The sequence below is a fragment of the Clinocottus analis genome, unplaced genomic scaffold (genome assembly GCF_023055335.1).
Source record: "Clinocottus analis isolate CAN_PGR_092001 unplaced genomic scaffold, fCliAna1.0.p SCAF_8, whole genome shotgun sequence".
Classification (NCBI taxonomy): Eukaryota; Metazoa; Chordata; class Actinopteri; order Perciformes; family Cottidae; genus Clinocottus; species Clinocottus analis.
This window is the reverse complement of record NW_027176240.1, coordinates 8,090,215-8,112,135: the sequence shown is the minus strand read 5'-3', so window position 1 is coordinate 8,112,135 and position 21,921 is coordinate 8,090,215. Positions and strand designations below refer to the sequence as shown.

Genomic DNA, 21,921 nt, shown 5'->3' with positions numbered 1-21,921 from the left:
AGTGATTGATTGTAATTTGCATAATGACAGTGTTCATGACCCTGTGCTGCCAGAAGGATACAGTGACCTCTTGTCAAAAACACATCTTCATGGCAGTCAAGCATACAATTATTATATCCACGTCACCTGAAAGAATATTGTTCTTCTTTTTCCAGAGCACAAACATGACATGCTGTTTTTGTTGTCACTGTCATTTAGTAATCTCGACTGCTCGAGCACAAGGCAGTGAATATTGATGTGAGCCCGTTTATTCCTGTTTGTCGTGGTACGTGTCAAACCCAAGAGTGTTTTTTAGCCGAGAAAAAAAGGACATTGTTTGGAGGACATCCTCTCCACATGCATGAACAGCGAGACGTTAGATAAATAAGAACAGCGCAGCAGGTATAGCGACACCCGAAATGATGCATTATTTGTCCTCTTGAAAAACATTCCTTCATGCACATTATGTGAGTTATTTTTCAAAATGGCTTTGCAGTCACCTACAGTTTCATAACAACACACATTTGCTATCGTGGATCTTTCTGGGAATTGCTGATGTCTGTTGTTGTTTCTTGTGTTGAGGCTTTGGTGAAGTGAGATTAATTGCAGCTGTTACTGCAGATTCTACACTGACTGATTTACAGGAGATAAAAACATCTTTCTACGGGTTTCAAATAATAGCAATGTCCATCGACAGCTGAAACACAACCTGGCCTCCCCCTCTTTTATCTAATTTTCCCTTTTCTTCCCCATCTCCACTTCTTCCGGCTCCTCTCTATCTTCTCCTTCTCACGCTTTTTCAAGGGCGGTAATGGGGCTGGACAGAGAATCAGATGTGGTCCACATCGAGACGCGCATCGCAAAAGGCCGTGAGTGCTGCACTCCAGTCTGTCACAGAAGCAACACCCACAGGACCCTTTGGCTCTCATTTAGAGCGAGGTCACAGGGAAGATGAGACCCTTTCTGTTGTTCGGATGGGTCCCTGAAGTCTAGTAAAGCAGAATCGGTGTCTCCTGACAAAAACGGAGAATTTTAGTGGGTTGATAGATGTTTCTTCTTTTTAATCTATCCCCTGTGTCTCATAGACAAACCTCAAATACCCCCTTCTAAACGACAAGGTATATTCTGTCAAACCAATTATAGGGATTTCCTGCATTGGAAAAGATACTCGTAGCCCTTCCTGTGGTGAGGAAATCTGCCTCGGAATTAAAAAATAAATTGTAGTGTGACACACTGCAAGTACTGCATTAGTCTTGGATCTCAGCTAATTTTGGATTGCAAAAGTTCCTCCTGCCTGCTGTGGTAGTAGTTGCTAAATTCTTTCTGAATTTCTTTTACCGTTACACAACTTAAAGTTGTTTCAGAACTGTAAACTTATGACAATGCATACTGTATAGCAGCTGCATACAAAGTATAGTTTGGAGGTGTAAATGCTTGTAATTTACTTCTGATTGATTTCCTTTCACCTCTCCCCAGGCGCCCAGTATGTGAAGTGCAGAGCCCAACGATGCACAGAAGGCAATAGACAGTACCTCTTTCCTGGACATGTAGACACCAACTCACTGGTTGTGCAGGATGAATATGTTTTCACACAGGTTTGTGTAGTAATAGATTACTTTTCTTCTTTTTCTTCTTTTCCTTTTTTATGTTGGTCTTTTGTGCATCCAGTTCATTCTTCTCCATCAAAACCCACATAATGGCTTTTCCCAACACACCTGTTCCCCACTTACCCGATGTGTGTTTTGATTATGTTTTGGTTCGATTATGTTTCGGTTCGTTCACGTGAAGGCAAGCTCAGTGTTTGAGTTTGCGCACAGACATACTCCACGCCTGAAAAATGTTTTTTTTTAAAAGAATAGGCAGGTTGGTGTCCTTATTACCATTCAATTCACTCTGACTTTGACTCCAATTAGACACCGGTAGTCAGGGTCATTAATAGAAATGTAATTTTCAAACGCCCTCCGCTGTCATTGGTTTTTTATCCTCAGCTAAGTCATTTTCTCTCCGCTGGTCAGCCTTGATGCAAAAATCAAATGATATAGTTTTCCCCTGCTCAGTGTTTATACTAAATCACTCAGCACGCTCTCATTTTGAATAAACCATCCTAAATGTTTACTGTTCACATTTTGATTTATCTATCCGCAGATTAAATATTTTTGATATGATATAATGTTGCAGCAGCAATACTTTAGCGGTGACCCAGTTTCACTTTCAACACACTTAATCCACAGACTTGATTGGAATGGCTGTGATGTAAGAATGGAAACGTAGGAAAAAAATATATCACAGCGTGATTCAGAAATGGTGATTCAATAAAATGCCCAAATTGCATTTAGCTGAGATGAGATTGACCGTCAAGGCAGAGGCAGACATGAGGACGATGTCTGGTGAAAATAACTGGACACAGAGAGTGTCTGCGCGGCTCTGCGGTGGCACAGATGACTTTCTTGTGACTTTCATTGCTCGGGGCAGTTGGATTTAACTTGACAAAGAGTAATGAGGTTATCGATTGGGCTACAACGAAATAAGCAGTCTTCAACACCTCCAAAGTCTCTTGGGAGAGAAGGAACAGCCAAGTGCAACATCCTCAAAAATGTGGCCTGGGAAAATGCAGCTCATTGATTTTCGATAGATTATTCCATTAGAGCCCTAATGTAGTGTGTTGGGGGACAAACACCATCCTTCTAGTTGATTAGAAAATAAGCAATCAAGTAGTGTTACCCTGCCTGTTAGTGGATGGGAAAGTGCATTAAGACCTTTAAGACACACTGTAGATAAAGCCAACACAATGTTCAGTGCTTCTTAGCTTTAGACTAACTGAGATGATGACAATAATTTCTGTTGTGCATGTCATTTTAATTTGCTTTTGACGCTGTTACGTAAAATTCTAAACTCAATGAAGTCAGTCATGTGTTGCAAATGAATACAACTCTTTCTGGAGACATTTTAGCTTCATGTTTGACTTTCGGGGATTTGGGACTGTGTCTTGTATAAACCTCCCATCCCTATGGGATCTATTTAAAGAATGACAGAGCTTTCTTGACTTCATTGCAAAGGTAACCAAGTCAGGACGAGCGAGCTACTTTGTCGCCTACATGAGAGAATCCTTCAAGCGAATGAAATTACCTAAATACTGTCTACCAAAGGTAAGCTACAAAGACACCAAATAACTGTCAGACAATATGAAATGTATTTTCATAAAGAAACAAGATTATTGTTTCGTTTTGGTAGAATACAAGTCGTAAGACAAGTCGTTATTTTGTGAAGAAGAGTCTTCACTTTATTAAAGATCTTGAAGAAGAGTCTTCACTTTATTAAAGATCTTCTGAACAGTCATGGCTTCTCTTTTAAGTCTCTATGGGACTTTTTTTCACTTGTAACTGTCATTCTCACCCTTCCTCTCTCTCTCTCTCTCTCTCTATCTGTCTCACTTTCTCTCACTAACACCTCCATGCAGGACATGCATATTATCAGTACGGATGAGAAGCAGGTATTTGCTGCAGTCCAGGAGTGGAATCAGAACAACACTTACAGCCTGTATATCTCAGACCCCCCCGGGGTCTACTTCACCCTTTCACTAGAGAACCTGAGAACCAGCAGAGGACTTGGCGGAAACCTACTGGTTGACTTTTATAAGGTGTGTAGTTAGTTTTGTTAATGGGCTGCTGCTGTCACTTTGCAACTAATACCCCTTCCAGGTATTTCACATCGTAGCAGAATACATGTGTTACTTTTCAAACCTGTGATTGTAATTAATGTTTTCATTCTCAATTAATCTGGCTATTATATTCATTCCGTCTGTAAAATGTTGTATTACATTTCCTTCAGATCAATAGACAACCTATTTAAACAGGCTTCTTTAATCTAATCAACAGTATAACATCCAAAGATTCATTTTAAAGTGATATAGAAAATCTGAGAAAATCAGCAAACGTTCACATTTAAGAAACTGAAATGTAGATGTGGAAGTACATTAACTCAAACACAGTATCATTTTGTATTTCTATTTTATGATGCTATATTTCTACTCCACTACTTTTAAGAGTCAATTCATGTCCACTTAATAATTTCACAGATAAAGTTTCTAGTTACTTTTCAGATTAAGATTTTACTTGCAATACATCTGATCAGACTTTCAAAGATGGGGCAGCAAAACAGTATCCCCACCCCAACTAGCAACAGCAGCAACATTTAAGTATTGTTTCAATGTTAATGCATCAATAATAATTTTACTAATAAACAATCATAACAATGACAAGTGCCTTTCTGTGTAAAGAGCATTTTCTACTTTTGATACTTCATGTACATTTAGCTGATAATACTTCTGTCCCTTTTCACATTTTGAAAGCAAGACTTCGACTTGAAACAGAATATTTCTTACACTGTGGAATTACTTACTTAAGTAAAATGTCTGACATGTTAAAATTATTATCAACTAACCCAGTCATCTTTAAACTCTAAAGTATTATGAATATGATTCTTACATCATGAAAGTATTTCAGATGATCATCAGCATCGTTGCTGTTCTCATTTGCAGGTTGAGGGGATAAATGGCATGTATCTTGCAAACAAACTGCTGGACAGTCACGTCAAGACTTTCATCTCATACAACAAGGGACAAACATGGGCCCTGTTGCCAGCGCCTGCCGCCGACGTGGCTGGAAATAACCTTCACTGCATTCTGGTGAGCCTGCGCCTTTGGGCAGGAGTGAATTTATGCTCTTATTTATGCAAAAGGAATCGTATCACATATATCATTCATCAAATGTTTCAACCTCGTCAGTTGTGCTGTAGAAGTTCTTGGATTCGGAGCCATATTTGCACAGGGTGAGGCGCCAGCTTCAGTATGAGTCTCCTAAATGGCAGATTAGATGCTGGGCTGGAATTTTCTTATTATCAGTATAAAGCACAAAGTGTCATCATGTATAGTTTCAGGGGTCCAGGCTTTCCATTAACCTCTGTGATTTCAATTTACTACCTGTAGTCACATTGGACTAATGAATGTTAGATTACACTGAATTACATTATATGGCCGTGCTGTTATTCAGCGGGTAAGGTATTCATCTAATTCAGTCAGTATGTTCCTGAGAATCAGTTTGAAATAAAGTATATTGTTCAGTTAATAGCAGGTGAATGTTTTTCTCTTTGTCATACAGATGACCACTATGCTCATCTCTGCTTTCTGGCTCCCCTCCAACCTCTGCTGTTTGAAAAAAGAATGTATTGATGTTTTTCAGTGCGCTTTATTCTGAGAGATGAGTGAAAATGATTTGAATCAATTTTTCCAGTTTTATCAGTGCATCTTGGGGATTTTTAATTACATGCCTTGTTTGCTTTAGAATGAAACAATTCAAATGCCCTCTGTGTCCTCGCAGCTATTTTCTGTCTTTTTTTTCAGCCAGAAAATATGAAAGGAACAAAGTAGCTTTGTTTTATAAATGGCATCTGAGAATGTTAGCACTTTTCTCTCAATGGGAAGCATAATTTGAAGGCAAAACAATTTATAATTTCTTTTGTGAAGATCTGTCTGCTATATATTGTCTCAACCTGTGCTCCATTAAAATCCGTTTTTTTTAATTTTTTTACAGCCATTTTGTTCACTGCATCTTCATTTGGAGATGTCGGAGAATCCCTACACGTCTGGACCCATCACCAGCAAAAAGTCTGTGCCAGGAATCATTGTGGCTGCAGGTACAGTCACCTCAAGGAAGAGCATTTGATTTATAGATTAAACAGATCAGATTAGAGGTATCCCTACTTTCTCAGATAAATGCATTGTACTGTAACAGTGCAACCACGAAAAAGGCACAAAATGAATCGCACAGTGCCCTCTTTCTGTCATTGAAATCAGATACCTTAACTTCAACTCCTAAATCTCATATTACGTATGAGATGATTAGGTTGCAGTAAGTCATAGTCGTGTCCTCCAGTGGAAAATGAGGGCATGCATAGATTCAAAAAAATAACTCTTAACGGTTTTATCAGGTGATGGTTCATATAGTTGTGTTATGGAGTCTTTGCTATGTAAATACAGACTGGGGGAAATTATTCATGTTTTTGTACTCAGGGAATATCGGAAGAGAGCTGTCCTCCACTAACCTTGGGATGTTTATAACATCTGATGCAGGAAATAGCTGGAGACAGGTGGGTCTGCAAACCACATGCATTTATCTTAAACAAATTATGTATTCATATTGAAAGTGTGCTGCCATAAGTAGAGAATTTTTTATTTTTTTTTCAATGTGCACCAATACAGATTTTCGATGAAGAGCACAACGTTTGGTTTCTTGACAATGGAGGGGCTTTGCTTGCAGTATTACATGCAGTAACGCCTATTCGACACTTATGGTAGGTGAAGCTACTCTTCATAAACAGCGGCATTATAATGACTGAAGGTAGGAACCATAGGTGTTGCACTTATATTGGGAATGATCTATATCTATAATTTCAGATTTCTCTCTGTTTTTAATGCAGCATATGATTACGTTTTCAAATGCTGATGGACCAAGTTTGCATGATTATTATATCGGCACTGTAGCTTCAGAACTGTCAGAATCATTTCCAACACAAGAGAGTATGTTACAGCTTTGTACTCTTGCTTGGATATGATGGTTTGAGTGCTTTTATGTAAATGTAGAGTGGAGCAGGGTGGAAATATGAGACTGAGAATGCCCCGTAAGTCCCTCATATTGCGGGGGCTTTGTAACACTATCTACTTTGATGTCCCTGCACATTACAGTCCTGTCAAAAGTGATTAAGCTCTAGGAAAGGTGATTTGAAACCCGCCCCCACCCCAAATCTATTTCTAATGTTACAACCTGAGTCATATCTCTCTTTTCCATTGTTTTGTCACCTTCAAAAATTTCCCTGGACCAAGGAACATTTGTTTTATTGTTCTGCTTGGTGTCGAGATAATTTTTCACATTGAAGAGAATCTTAGGTGCTCCATTTTTCTACTGTGACAAAAGCTAAATCGCCTGACATTTTGTTTTAAAATCATATTTCTTTGTACCTTGTTTTTGTACCTGCTTAACCTTTATGCTTGCAATATTTAATGCTGTATCCATAGAGAAAACAAAAAACAAAAACAAAAAAAATATAAATATGCCACTGCAGAGAGATAAACATGGATGGATGAACAGAAAGACAGATGTTCATGTGTTGACAGCTGTTGTTTTTTTTTTCTTTTCTTGAAGGATCAGTCTAGACGAAGGAAAAAAATGGGACCGTCACAGTTTCTCCTTGGCCCCTCTGTATGTGGACGGAGTTTTAATGGAGCCAGAATCTGACAATCACATTATCACGTAAGCGGAGACAGGAACGTACAGTCCAGCAGGAATGAAACAAATGTTATGAGGCTTGAGGAATTTTCTCTTCTTGACTGTGGGGTAGTGGGTGAACCAAAATGATCTTACTTCAGTGAATTCACAATTTATTAACACCACAAATATATATATATATATTTTTATAATCAACGCTTAAAATGCAAAGAAAGGTCCACCTGATCTTTCTAACGTGTCTGTCAGCGTAAATGGATCATATTTGCAGGTTCTATTATAACAGTACATCATTATATAAGAAACATGTACTGTATATTTGTATCTCAAGATTCTTTAAATCTAAAATTAGCATTTTGTTGTTATCATCTTACAGCTTTTTTGGACACTTCAGTCATCGGTCAGAATGGCAGCTGATAAAGATCGACTACAAAGACCTCTTCAACAGGAGATGTATGGATGGAGATTATCAAACATGGCACCTGCACAACAAGGTTACAGGGATATTAAACCACATTGATTTATTGTCAGCTTAAAGCGATGCATGTTTGTCCGTCGTCACTGTAAACATAGTACACTCGCTTAGTGCATGAACAAGTTTCTTTCACTCTTGTGAAAAACCCAAACATATTTTTCTTTGTTGGATAGGGAGAGCTGTGTGTGATGGGCGAGAAGCAGATCTTTATGAAGCGCAGGCCAGGCAACCGTTGCATGCTGACCCAGGACTATTCCAGGATTTATTCCTCAGAGCCATGCCTCTGCACAGCCTATGATTTTGAATGGTAAGGACTTCTTCTCTTAGCCTTCCCAACTCGAACTTTACGGAAACATTGGAGACATTGGTGATCAAAAACAGATCGAAATCAATTTGCTGCACTGCATCTGCCCCAATATCCCTCTAACATTCCACATTAACTTGTAAAACAGTATGACTTTATTCATCGAATCTAATTATAGTTTTGAAATTTTCGATGGGAGTTAGGAACTTTTCCTTACACTACTGTAATTTGCATAATGTCAAGTGATTTATTAGAATTCAGTTAATAATTAATCATTAAATTAATTTTAAATATAATTTATCCATCTGTCGAAAATTCTGTTTGATCCTGCTTGTCTGACAATCGTGTCTCTGGTTATGGTCTTAAAATATGCAATGAAGCGCCAACTGCAAAAGCATTTGCCCCACTACAAAAGCTAGATTGTTTGAGGTGTGGTGTTTATCATTTATGAAGTGTCATGTTTTGTTGGCAGTGATTATGGGTGGGAACGCCAAGTGGACGGGAAGTGCTCCCCTGCTTTTTGGTTTAATCCAAATGGTGCGACTAAAAGCTGCAGCACCAGCGAAAGCTTTCTTAACAGCACAGGGTAAGTGGCCCCCAGTGTTTAATCCATCACAAAACAATATTATTCCACTCCGGCTTGTTTGTCACATTGTCTTGAACACAAACAGAAAATAATGGTTCACTTTTTTTGATGGTTCAGAAAAAAAGTCTGAGTAGAGTTGAAAAAAGTAACTTAGACTGTGTCCCGATTTCATAGTACATTATGATGCTGAGCCGGTTTTGAGTTTGCAGCATGTTCACACTCAAAACAGGCGAGGATGCATTGTACTGTAAATGTGTGTGCAGTCGATGGACACTTTTCTCCGACAATGAATTGCAGAAATGACATCGTGGAGCTGCTGAGAACTGGGCCCTATTCTTCGTACTTGGTTTACTGATATAGCCGGATAATTTTCAGGATAAGATGACGCAGGTTAGGCTTTTCGGTTCCACAAAGCAAGTTTGATCAGCGCAGGTTTACTGACATTCACTGGATAAGTTGACCACTCCGACCGGACAAAAAACCCAGCTCCCTTCTTCATTGATGAAGGAGCGATATTAGTTATATTAGGTTTATAGGGAGAGAGCTCCTCGAGATCGCCAAAATTTGTTCTCACATCATGATGACTTCCTCTATTAGCGATTCTGCTGACAAGGAATAATTTATTTACGAGGCTTTCTCGAGCCGTACATTGAACACCACACAGCGCAGCCAATCGTTGACTGTCACACATACTGTAAGCATATTGTATCACATACTGGGTACAGACTGGATCACCGCCTGTATGCATATCTAACAGAATGGATCACAGCCTGAATGCATAGACTATCAGCCGCTGCATGCCGTGCTGTTCGTAACGTTTATTTCGCGCTTAAGAAACTTACTGATGTGTTGAAAGCACTCATAATTATATGACAGTTTTATTAGTACACCATACATATCATTATTGTAGAAAATGATTAAAGTGGACTCATAATAAAAATACAGAGAATCAAACACAATTTCTTTTCACTACTTCAATTGATTGAATTTCTGATAAAGATATTGCTAACATACTGATCCGATCATACTCATATTCAAACTCCTAGTTACACAGTAATCTACACACCAGTGGCGGGCCGTCAGAGCCTTCTCAACCTTCTCTGAAGGCTTAATTAGAATCGCAAAGTTTAAGCTATTTTATAATTTAATTTCAAAATAATTAAAAGTTATAACTATTATATAATGTAATTGTTTTTCACAAATACACTACATGTATTATAATTATTTTTGCATATTAGCTTATTCTCTCATGTCACAGCTGCCTTGATCTGTTCCTCTGCTCCTTCAGGCCTCTCGTATGGCTTCTTGGGACTTGTTTAACAGCATTTTTTATCCAATCACATTTCACTTCTCTTTATCTATGAAAGAGCAGCCTGGTTAAAATACATGGAAGGGCCTTATGGAGACCCCAGACGTGTGATTGGTCAGAGGGCCCACGTGACCTTTAACATGCACTGTGATTGGTCAGTGAAGCTAGCATCTCAAACCTAGAAGCTAGAATCTCAGGGCTTACTGATGAACCCTTTCCCACAGAGGGTTATGTGCGTCTGGTGAGTGAAATGCTGATTATGTTACTGTTTTATACATTTGCAGTTGTATTTAATCATAAACAAGCCACAGTGCTGTTGCCGCAGCTGCACCTGGGGCTGCTGGTGGCCTCTCCACCGCATCAGATTTTAATAAATATAAATCTGATTGATTTGGGTGATGAGGCACTTAAAATTAACCGATACATTTTCCCAACACTGACACATTTAACTTGTCTGATATTTTGCGATGCTTATGTCTCCCAGCGGGGGTGGTGTTATGCTGCATTCACAGCAAAAGCATTGTGAACATGCGCCACACGTTTGCTGTGAACGCAGCTTTAGACTTTGCCATAATTATGGTCTTGATTTCCTCATATGCGTTCATGATAATCTCCTGCTCCAGCTGAGAACAAAGAGGCTGTTCCTCTGAGTTTATTTGTCATGTTGTAGCGTTAGAAGATCTCTTCTGAAGAGGAACGGGCACGCGCAATTATCCTGATGACTGACGTCTGGTTCGAATTAACGAGAGCGTTTGAGCACAGATCACCCTTTGAGAAACTGAGTTAGCCTGACGTCAATCATTGTGGTAATTTAAGATGGATAATAGGACTTTGTTGAACTCCGTACGAGGAATGAGGCCCTGGAGACAATCAAAATATATTCTGAATAATGTCGAAACAGCTCCAAAAAAAAAAAATGTTGCCCCCTTTTTTTAGAGTTACATTGAAAGTAACATTTGGAAGTTTCAGTGTGATTGATATCAATTGCTGCAAGTCTTTATTCACCAAAGGACATTATATGAGTTGTATGCTTTGTATAGTACTGTATGTAAACACAACAATTGTCTTTTTTTTGCTTCATGCTTCAAAGGTATCGAAAGGTTTTGTCTAATAACTGTAAGGAGGGAGGGAGGAACGTGTACTCGCCCAAGATGCAGGCGTGTCGCCCCAGACCCCCGCGAGGCCTAAGGCTGTCCACCAGTCAAGGAGAGCTCAGTGCCGCCGTTGGAAGCAACGTTACTTTCATGGTCTACCTCGACGATGTGAGTCGCGCCGCCTAAAATCACTGTGGTGTTATCAGTAGCTGTAGTTCTGGCAATCATTTTAAAGGGTTAGTTCAACAAAATATCCTAAAGACTAGCATGACTGGATGCTCTGAGAGCTAAATGCTAACGCCGACATGCTAATATGCTTTCAATGATAGTGTGCTGATATATTACGGGTCTAATGTTTATCACAATCACCATCCTAGTATAGCGTGTTAGCATGCATAACACAGTATAAAACTGAGGCTGATTAATGCCATATGTTTTCTGGGTGTCTGGTTATACATATATTGTTCAGTATTAGGCAAATTAAGATGTTGGCATGATGATGGTGCTAAATAGAAGGTCAGAGCATAACTAGTTGTTAGAGGGGCATTATAGTGTGAATGAAATGGCATGACGAATAATCTATTTTCAGTTTTTGGATATTTTACCCCAAATTAAAAATGTTTAAAACTCTGTTATTTATGAGTCAAATGAAGCTCTATTGACCTTTCATATTAGTCTAGTAGAAATTAAAATATCTCGAATAATGCCAACTTTTTACTATCTCCTTGTTATGTTTTAGTTCATCTGTTGTTTTGTAATAAGGTCAGGTCTATGTGTATTTGTTTGGTATGAATTAATCAGTGAGAAAGATGTCACCAGATAATAAATAAATTCTCCGGACACTTTTAAGACCTCTGTTGCACTCTTTTTACTTTTGCTCTTCTTTTCTCAGTTGAATTTCTGTCTCCTCATGTTCATATCCACCTACAAAGTGTTTGTGACGCAGCTTATAGGACATCTCAGCCAAAGCACTTCAGAAGCGGACTGCGCTTATTTCACTTGTATGTGATCTTGTTGAAGTATCCTGACCTAAGCTGTGATGACAGATGCCATGTGTTACCACCTGTCCACAGGGAGACTCGTTGAGGACCAGCATCCAGCTAGACTTCGGGGACGGCATTAAGATCACATACTCTAACCTGAACAGGACCGATGATGGCATCAACCACGTCTACAGAACGACTGGGATTTACAGAGTGACAGCTTCTGCCGAAAACAGCCAGGGATCCGACAGCAGCACACTGTTTTTACACATCACTAGTATGTGAATAAATAACATCATTACTCATCCCTGCGGCAGTGCATATAGCGTGAATCTCTTACCTTTCATGGATAGTCACGTTCCCACTCTGCGGAATTTCCTTTTAGTCATGCCTGTAATACTTTAATGCGTTTCAACCTTGGAAAATGGAAATACACAACCCAAGGAGCTAAATGTTATGTGTGTTTTACTCTCGCTTTTGTTTGCACATGTGTGTAATGTGTGTGTATGTATGTGGTGGTGTATTTGTTGCTGCCGCAGGTCCAGTGGAGCGAGTATATCTCTCCGCTCCTATTGTAGCCATCAGGGGGAAGGAGGTTAATCTGACTGCAGTGGTATGGCCGAGTCACACCAGAACATTGACCTTCTTCTGGTGGTTCGACAACAGCTCCGAGGTGAGAAGCTTCTCCTCCCACTCTAACCATTGTTCCAGTTCTACTTTTTGTTCTGTTTACTGCCGTATTTTCCAGCTTCTTTTGATGTCCTTGCGGTGTTGTTAACAAAGTGTAAATCTTAAAAGCCTTCACACAAATCATGTTAAATGTGACTGCACGTGACTTCACCGTCTTTCTGGAAAATCTGGGATGGCTGGTCATATTTATTAATCCCGTTGATTGTATTTGCCGCAGCACTCCCTCATTATACAGTATGTCAAGGGCTGCATATACGTAGTATTCTGTATTCGGCTGAGAGGATGCAGGGCTTTCTATGAAATTCTCTGTGTTTTTCCTTTTGAATTCCAGCCCATTATAACCTTGGAAGGAAGCATTTCATACACTCTGCAGAGAGAGGGAAAAAACAAGGTCACGGTCCAGGTTTTATCTGGGAGCACTGTAATGCAGGATTCAAAAGTTATAACTGTTAAAGGTGAGTGGGGGAGACAGTCTTCAAAGCACTTTAATTGGTGTGATGCACGTTACATGAATATATATATATATGCAATATGCCTTCTCGGGGAAAGTATGATGCCTCTCGGTCCAGGCTGCAAGCATCGCCACGTTGTTGTCAACATGGACTTATCTAATGAATAAATCGTCACGGAGAGCGAACACGAAATCTTGAGGAGCAATTAACTTCAAGGCGTATGTTGCCAAATGAGAAAAGACAAAACTGAACATCAAATTAATCAAAAATTGAAACCAGAAGTAACATTCGTATTCTAACAGGCATCAATTTGCGTTTCATTTTTTATTTTCTTAAAGAATTCTTCAGGTCGCTGCTGTTGTCATTCTCGCTGGCTCTTGATGAGCACAATCCTGACATCCCAGAGTGGAGGGAGGACATAGGCCGCGTGGTGCGGACAGCTCTGTCACAGGTACATGGAGGGCATATTGCTCTGAGGTCTTTCCTGGAGCCAACATCGGCCAGCAGGGGCTTTAATGGTCTTTACTATTTAATATCTGTATGCAGTATTGATAAGGCACTCAGAAGTTGTTGTGGTCCACGTGTGTAATTTCATTTTTTTATTTGTTATTTTGCCTTTGACGACAGTCACCAAACACTGTAATTTAGTCTGAATTTCAATTCAAGCTGATGCTAAACTGTTTAAAGTAACAATCCGAACGTAATACCTGCCTGTTAAGTTGTCTCGTCGTTGCAGGTGTCCGGGGTCCCTGAAGATCGGCTGCTGGTGTCTTTGTATCCTGGACTGCCATCTACAGCAGAGCTCTTTATCCTGCCTGATGAGCATACGTCAAGCGAGCACAAGAGAGGGAGTGAGGAGGCTCTAGAGACGGTAAGAACCATCATTTATAAAAATATAATGTGAACTTCACAGTATGAAAAAATTTAAATTGCATCTTGTTTATTTATTGTGTACACAATATAACTGTAAAAAGAACACGTTGTTTTACATGCTGTAACATGTTAATTAGTCAAAAATATCGTTAGGCTGTTTGTAGGTGAATCTTTGAACTATAGAGAGAGCCAGGCTCCCTCTGGTCACAGTCATTATGGGATGCTAAACTAATCACCCCCTCTCTGAACCTCTATACTCAACATACAGACATCAGAGGGATGCCAATGTTTTTATTTTTTTTGCAAGACTCGATGATTTATGATTTACCAGTTCATAATATGATGAGAAGATATTTTACCTGACAGATTTTATTTTTATTTATTGTCACAGATTAAATTATGCTCTGTTTTTGTGTCTTACCTTATACATAAAACAGATATCAGATATTTTTGTCACTGCCCTGAACCAAGGCCTGATCCAGTTTGAGCTGAAAGCGGATATTCACATTATTGTGTACATGACTCAGCAAACTTTGGGTAAGTTTTTTTGGAACCCTCCCATTATTCCTGCACACTTTGACTAATTGTTGCATCTAAAAACCTTTCGCACGTACATCCAAAATTATTCAAAGAGATATTTTACATACTTTATGCCAATGTAGCATAGTATGTCTAAAGTGTATTTGTGCTGTTTATAGTTGTAAAAAAGTGAAACCACATGTCTATTTTATGATTTGAGATTTAGTTTCACCCAAATAAAGACAACCAGAAACGCTGAGTGAGATTTATACGACACTGTACATCACATGATTTAAATATATTTCACAGTACATCAGTTTTGCACTTAAGGCTGTGGGACAGTAGTTCCCTTTTGAAATCAGCCAATCAATCACACAATTGACAAAGAGGGCATTTGGTATGCAATGAGGAAATTGGCAGGGTCACTGGATCATTAGCATATTGCAAAAACGTGTCGATCAACCCTGCTTGGCTTTACCCTTTTCATCCACCAATGGATCTGTCTTCATTTGTGTCTGCATAGAAAGGTCTGGGTTGCCTTTAAAATGATCCAGAAAGGTCAAACACTTCATAGGCTCCTCTCTCAAGGAGAGGAAGATGGGAGGCGAGGGGGAATACTTTGAATATTGCATCTCAGCATTTAAAAAGCCATGACTATGCATAAGCTACCTGCATGACGGACCCCAGGCAGAGGGAGGAGACCTCCTAAAGATTCCTTTTATTACCCTGAGGGGAAAACATACAAAGAGCCACTCTTCAAACTGTACCTGCAGTTGTTACATGACATGAGGTGATCAAAGGGACCTCTGTCAAATAAGACAGTTAAAGGGAAAAATAAGGCATTTGTCTTTTTTTAACAAATGTGGCGCTCATATGATGCGTTTGACTTTCAGCACCACTTGTGGATTCAAACTCCATCCACAGTGGGTCGGCCATGCTGATGCTGCTCACCGTGGTCTTTGTTGGTTTAGCAGCATTCTTCATCTACAAGTTCAAAAGGTGTGTTTTCTTGGATAAGACAGTAAATTATATTGAATTCTATTTTTAATCACATTTAAATTTGTTGTTTGCGAAGACCATATTCAAGCTGCTGCTAAAATGACGCTGCTAATTCTTCGTCATTAGGAAAATCCCTTGGATCCACGTTCAAGCTGAGGACAGTCATGAGAAGGAACCGGAGGTGATCAGTACAGTCGGTCAGAACGACAACATGTCAAAGGACAAGCTCAGTGAGTTTCCCTCTCCAAAAGAACTCATGGAAAAGGAGCTGGAGGCCAGGAGTAGAGGTACGTTAGCTGCATTACTTATTACTTATCCACCATTAACAGCGATCAGGTGTTGTACAAAATACAAGGCATTTTAAGTTGTGGTGGGACAAAGTTTATTTTAGTCAAATTAGCAAAACCACAGTATTTGACAGGTGGGATGGCCCTTTTTTTCTACGACTAAATTAAATACAGAATATTCATGTCTGTATACTGTTTTTGTAAATACTTTGTTAATGCATTTTATACAATGAGATTTTTTCTGACGTCCTTTAGTGTAGTATTTTTGTGTCATAATAACACAATTACCTTTTTATAAAATGCTATGGTATACTAAAAACAATTGGGAAAATTGTGTGACATACTGTACTATCACGTTTTTATGATATACTAGACTTACTTTTTTTATGAGATTTCATGACTAACCATACTAATATTACAATTACATACAGATTTGTTATGTTACATTTGTCATGTGACATTTTTCTTACATACAATTTTATGACAATTTATTTGTCTAATTTTGATTTTCTTTTATTTATTTTTATTTTTCAACATACAATAGTGTGACTTTTTTCCCCAACAGACTATACTAAGACTTTTTATGAAATATACATTTTTTATAAACAGTTTTTTTATTCAACTTATTTTTAAAACATACTATACTGTAGGGGTGGAAATCACCAGTTCCCATGACATGATTTATTGAGTATTATGGTATATTTAGTATCATGATATATTGCAATGTATTACCTTTTTTCAACCGGAAATTGTCCTCAAAGGAAAACTTTGTCAACATATCTGATCATCATATGTTTTCAGTCTGTTCACCCGGCTCCAATCATTTTTATTGCAGCAAAATGGGATTGTCAAGCAGACAAACAGACCAACACTGTCATAACAGCATGCACCTGACAAACTGAACTGCTTGTATTACACTTTTTCTACTTAGTCGCGTCATTCGAGCTGGATGCGCCGGAGAGGGGCCGGGGCTAACCTCCGTACCTTATCTCTGTGAAAACAGTCGTAATTTCCGCCGTCCACACTGGAAATAACCCCCATTTCCTTGTTTTGGAAATCCCGAACACGTCGGAACATCAAACGCCCTTGTGTGTTGTGTCTTTATAATATTATCCGTAGGCGCACACAGCTCGGTGAATTTCACCGACTTCAGGAACCGTGTCGGGATGACGCCCTCTTCCAGCTCCACTCGGGTACCCGCAGCCAGTAAAGAAAATTCAATTGAACAGTTGTCCAATTTCAAATTGAGCTGGATGAATCTTTAAAAGCGAATCACGCTATTAATAAATAAACATTCTTATGTCAACTAAAATTTTCATAAAGACAATAAATAACAGAAAGCTTTTAAATGTACATTAAACTACCTCATTTTAGACAAACCAACTGAAATGAATAGTCCTGCAGATTTAAATTCAGTTTATCCATCAATTGTCTTCCGTTTATCCGGGGTTGGGTCGCGGTGGCAGCAGGCCAAGCCGGCTGATCCAGACTTCCCTCTCCTTCGCAATATTTTCTAACTCATTCTGGGGGATCCGAGGCGTTCGCAGGCCAGATGGGAGATGTAATCCCTCCAGGGTGTTCTGGGTCTGTCCAGGGGTCTCCTACCAGTTGGGTTTTGCCTGGAAAACCTCCAGTGGGAGGCGCCCAGAAGGCGTGCTGATTAGATGCCTGAACCCCCTCAGCTGACTCCTGTCGATGTGAAGGCGTAGCGCCTCAACTCCAAGTTCCCTCCTGATGTCCGATCTCCTTGCTCTCTTTAAGGCTAATGTTGTTCGCTTGAGGCTGTGACCTCGTTCTTTCGGTCATGACCCAGAGTTCGTGACCAAAGGTGAGAGTTGGAACGTGCGGACCGCCGCCTGGTCTGCATTGCACCACTTGACCCCTCCTGGGTCTGGCTCCAAGAGGATGCCCCCGTAGTTCACTGGCAGTACTCCGGACCAAAACATGTGGGCTGCAGCCTGTTTTTTTTTCAGCATCTGTTTTACAAGTCTTTGCTAATCTCAAACAAATCAACTACTTTTCCGTTGATCTCGAAAATGTTTATTTAGAAAACGGCAGATCAGCATTGAACCGTGTGATCCCTGGCTCGCGAGATCAAATTAATTTACAACCTGCTGTATAATTAATACTTTGACACTTGGTTTGATGTTCATGCAGTCTGAGTTTGGCTGGGGATACAAGTCTGTATCCATTTTACAAGAGTATATGATAATCAATCATCTGTTAGTTCAAGCCTCTGTCCAGCAATCATTCATCCTTTGTGAACATTGGCTTCATTAATCATGATTACATTGTGAATAATTAAATGTGTTTATTTAATTGTACTTAGGCACAATATGCCGAGTGTAAACTTGATATGCCTCTGAAATATATTTGATGAAGTGCATATGTTTCCATTGCCATTAGGCAGGCCTTGCTCCAGCCAATAAAAACATGCTCCTTACCAGAGGAAAAACATTACCAGTTTGAATTTAATTAATGTCTGGGTTCAGTGATTTTACATGTTCTCACTTTAGTCCACATGGCTTTGAAAAGAAAAAGCAGATTCTGCTGGCTGTAGGTTTCACAGTGCAGCAACAGTTGTTAAGCAAAGCCTCGATTTATGAAGATGGAAATTATGATTTAAAAATTTTAAATAAGACTTTACTGATTGTGAATTGTTAACCTGGCAGCTCACATGGTCTCAAGCTGTAAAATAAATGCAGGACAAAGCAGGAGGTTGTCACAACAGGTCTACTTAGCAATGTAGTTTGTATTTCACAATGTGAGAAATACGAACGACTTTTTTTTTTAAAAAGTGTTCGTTACATTATCACCGTTATTTAGTAGACATCCCTCTTGCTTGACGACCCCGGATGCTCAGCCTCTGTGAGGGAGTTCACTTTCTTTGAAAGAAGGGTGGTCTGACGCAAGTATTTCACTGAACATTTCATTTTGAAATTAAATAGCTGTGAAGACTAAAACACATTTAACAAGCAACACATTCCCACTAAGAGCAACTCTCAAGTAATTACATAATTAAGTAAATGTATCAGTAGCCAATCACAGACAGGCACTAATGCATAGGTCTAATTCACTGTTTATTCCTTTCAAAAATACTTCTATTTTATTCAGTGTTATAAACATTTACATAATTTATATTTTTAATGATGAGGAATAGCATTGATAATATTATCGTTATTATTATTATTATTTACATTTCATATTAGCAATATAGGTATGAAAGGACAATGTGGAAGAGGTCGCTCAAAGTGATGAACCTACAAAGAACTATCAACTGAATCTTCAGCTTCCTTTTCATTTCATGAGCAATAGTTTCTGTGCATTGTTTCAATTTTGTGCAACAATTTTGTTATGTTAAACCCTTACTTCTCACACAGCGTTGTTTTGGCAGTAAAAAAAGCTAAGAAACAATACATATCATATAACCTAACAGCACCCAACGGCAGACAGACAAAGTTTGGGACTAGCTGGTGACCGTAGTGAAGCATTTAGCCACTAACGAGATATTTTTCAGGAGTTGGTAGAGGCACGACTTTAAGCATGACTCTAAATGAATGATAATGTTGCGCTGTAACTGCCAGATAGGTAAATAAGCAGCTGTTTTCTAGTTTGCCAACTTAAAAATAGAACATATTTTAATGTGGCCAAAGATTCAAGTGGAGTTCAGTGGACCACTTTAAGTTTGTGAGTATGAGTGAAAGTGATTTGAACTTGTTTTTTTGTCCCAATGTTATTTTATTTTTTGTTGTAATTTAATAAGAACTACCCCAAGCGTCCTTCCTCAGCTCTCTGTGTGTGATACAGTAACTTTGTTTCGGCATTAAATATTTCAATCTTACATTTTAACCTTTCAGATCTTAATTTTACACTTGGAAACTACTCTTATTCTTTACCTTTCGAATGCTCCTAAAGACAACATATGTTTTAGTCTTAACATATTCTCATATTTCCTTTGGTAAATCTGAACTGACTACTGAAGCTTTTCCTAGATAGATTTACTGCCAAGTTATTAGTTATACGGGTGAACATAAAATTGGGTTCACGGAGCTTCATACAAATCACTGAATTTAAATTACTGACACAGTTTAGAGATAAAAGTACCACCTTTGAATAAGCCAGTGTCTGCACAATCTGAACGACCCCACTTGTCACCGCGATCCCATCTTATCAGCCCTCCATCACCAGCTCAGCCCTCCTCGGAGAGGCCATGTTCCTTTGAGACAACAGGGGGCTTTTCAACCAATATGCATTGCAGATGAATTCACAATTAGGTGTAAAAGCTTATGAAAAAACATTTGAACTCCAAGTAGAAAGATAAGATAGAAAGCAAGATTGCATTTTGTGTTGACTGGTTGATGTTAAAGGCAGTTATTCCTTGACCCCAAACTCAAGGTTATGTAGGCTTTCATATCATCATATTCTCAAAACAAGCAACGTGTGATGTGCATGTAATATCTCAGCAGTTGACTGTCCCTGTATTCAGTCTGTTTTATGTTTTGTTTGCATGTTTTCAGGAGGAATTGGAAGAAATATGGAAAGAATTGTTACAAGGGAATTTCCAAACTGTTCTAACGTCTAAGACTCTGTTACGGAGTAAGTACAGATTGTTGTGTTACAATTGTGCTAAAATTGTTTGCTTTGTTGGCATTGTTTTCTTTTTATATACACATTTCACTGTGATAGCTGCTATCGTTCAAAGTCATGTTTTTAACCCACACGGGTAGAGTAAGTATCTTTATAATACCTGATGAAGATTAATCCACCGAGCCAGACTCCAGGGCCTCTAGTTTTAGGGCGGTGAATTGCTTAAATTGGCTGATAACTTTAGCTGGCAGAAAAATTCCAATTAGCCTAAAGATTTCAAGCTTCTACATCAACTCCATCTATTTTATGAAAACTCAACTTTTAATGAATGCTTCACTGCTTGAGACATGCCATCGTTTTTGTTCATTTGGAGGAAAATGGCTTTGGAAAAACAGAGTTGTTGAAATAATATACCTCAGAAACTATAAGAAACAGTTAAATGAGAGAAGTATTATTATTGTAATGCTTCAGTACAGGAGAGGCAATGTACAGGCTTCAGTGTATATGTACAGAGGTTTCTTTTATTTCTGCATTGAATGACAGAGAATGATCACGACCCACTCCAAGGAGATTTTGGCCCTTAAGGAATATCATAATACATGGCTTTAAATGATGAATCCATTTCATGTAATAAAAATGAAATCTTAACAGTGCTTTTTAATAATTTTTCCCTTGAACAGACATTTGAACCAAGAGGCAATCAAATTTTGCAAGTTTAATTGTTCTCTTTTTTTCTTACATCCAGAAAAGATAAGAAAACCCAAACAATAAAAGAAGTGTCAGTTTTAGACAGAACACATCTTACCCTACTTTATTTATGCTATAGATACATATGTACATTCACCGTCCTATAACTAGAGGTCTTTGAGTTGTAAATATACACTAATGAATCTTTATATTAAAAGTATCAAAATCTGACTGTTGTAAATGCTTAAGGGAAAGGAATATCAGAAAGGAATATGTAGTTGGTTTTGCTTTGTTACCGGTAGTTAACATGGTGCTTTAAATGACTCATCAGATGATGGTACACAATGGGAAATGTGGTGTTTGAACATGGACGTTTGGCCTTAGAAGTAGAAATATTGTAAACTTGTACATAGAGAAAGAAGGAATGTAAAGGAATGTACAGTAGCATCATCCTACTTTAACGTAAGGTTAACTCACTGAACGGTCAATAGGTTAGTATGTTTCTGTATGTACTTCAGTCTCACAACAAACTGGATGTCCTCTTTTTTATTTATTTGATTTTTTACAGTAGCATGCCCTAATAATCTGTGATAAAAGATATAATGCTATATTAGGGAGAGTGAGTACTGTGTGTGTGTGTATATATATGTATATATATATATATATATATATATATATATATATATATATATATATATATATATATATATATATATATATATATATATATACATACAATCACAAATACATTTACAATCATTGATGGTTTTAAAGTTTCATTAAACAAATAATTAACACCTTGTCTAATAGTCTAGTTGTG

General features: G+C 38.5%; 1 protein-coding gene across 1 annotated transcript in view; it reads left to right on the top strand.

Annotated features, from left to right (window-relative positions):
• sorcs3b (sortilin related VPS10 domain containing receptor 3b) overlaps positions 1-21,734 on the top strand; it is a 40,248-nt gene extending 18,514 nt beyond the window's left edge. Inside the window, exons 6-27 of the mRNA XM_068567874.1 lie at positions 784-848; positions 1,456-1,574; positions 3,036-3,125; positions 3,437-3,616; positions 4,517-4,663; positions 5,568-5,670; positions 6,047-6,123; positions 6,236-6,327; positions 7,176-7,283; positions 7,633-7,750; positions 7,905-8,038; positions 8,508-8,621; positions 11,021-11,192; positions 12,098-12,284; positions 12,547-12,680; positions 13,029-13,152; positions 13,488-13,600; positions 13,886-14,020; positions 14,460-14,559; positions 15,435-15,540; positions 15,667-15,827; positions 20,345-21,734. Coding sequence (XP_068423975.1) covers positions 784-848; positions 1,456-1,574; positions 3,036-3,125; positions 3,437-3,616; positions 4,517-4,663; positions 5,568-5,670; positions 6,047-6,123; positions 6,236-6,327; positions 7,176-7,283; positions 7,633-7,750; positions 7,905-8,038; positions 8,508-8,621; positions 11,021-11,192; positions 12,098-12,284; positions 12,547-12,680; positions 13,029-13,152; positions 13,488-13,600; positions 13,886-14,020; positions 14,460-14,559; positions 15,435-15,540; positions 15,667-15,827; positions 20,345-20,409 — 2,644 coding nt within the window. The 3' untranslated portion in view covers positions 20,410-21,734. The remainder of the gene's footprint in view (positions 1-783; positions 849-1,455; positions 1,575-3,035; positions 3,126-3,436; positions 3,617-4,516; positions 4,664-5,567; positions 5,671-6,046; positions 6,124-6,235; positions 6,328-7,175; positions 7,284-7,632; positions 7,751-7,904; positions 8,039-8,507; positions 8,622-11,020; positions 11,193-12,097; positions 12,285-12,546; positions 12,681-13,028; positions 13,153-13,487; positions 13,601-13,885; positions 14,021-14,459; positions 14,560-15,434; positions 15,541-15,666; positions 15,828-20,344) is intronic.
• Positions 21,735-21,921: the final 187 nt, after the last annotated feature.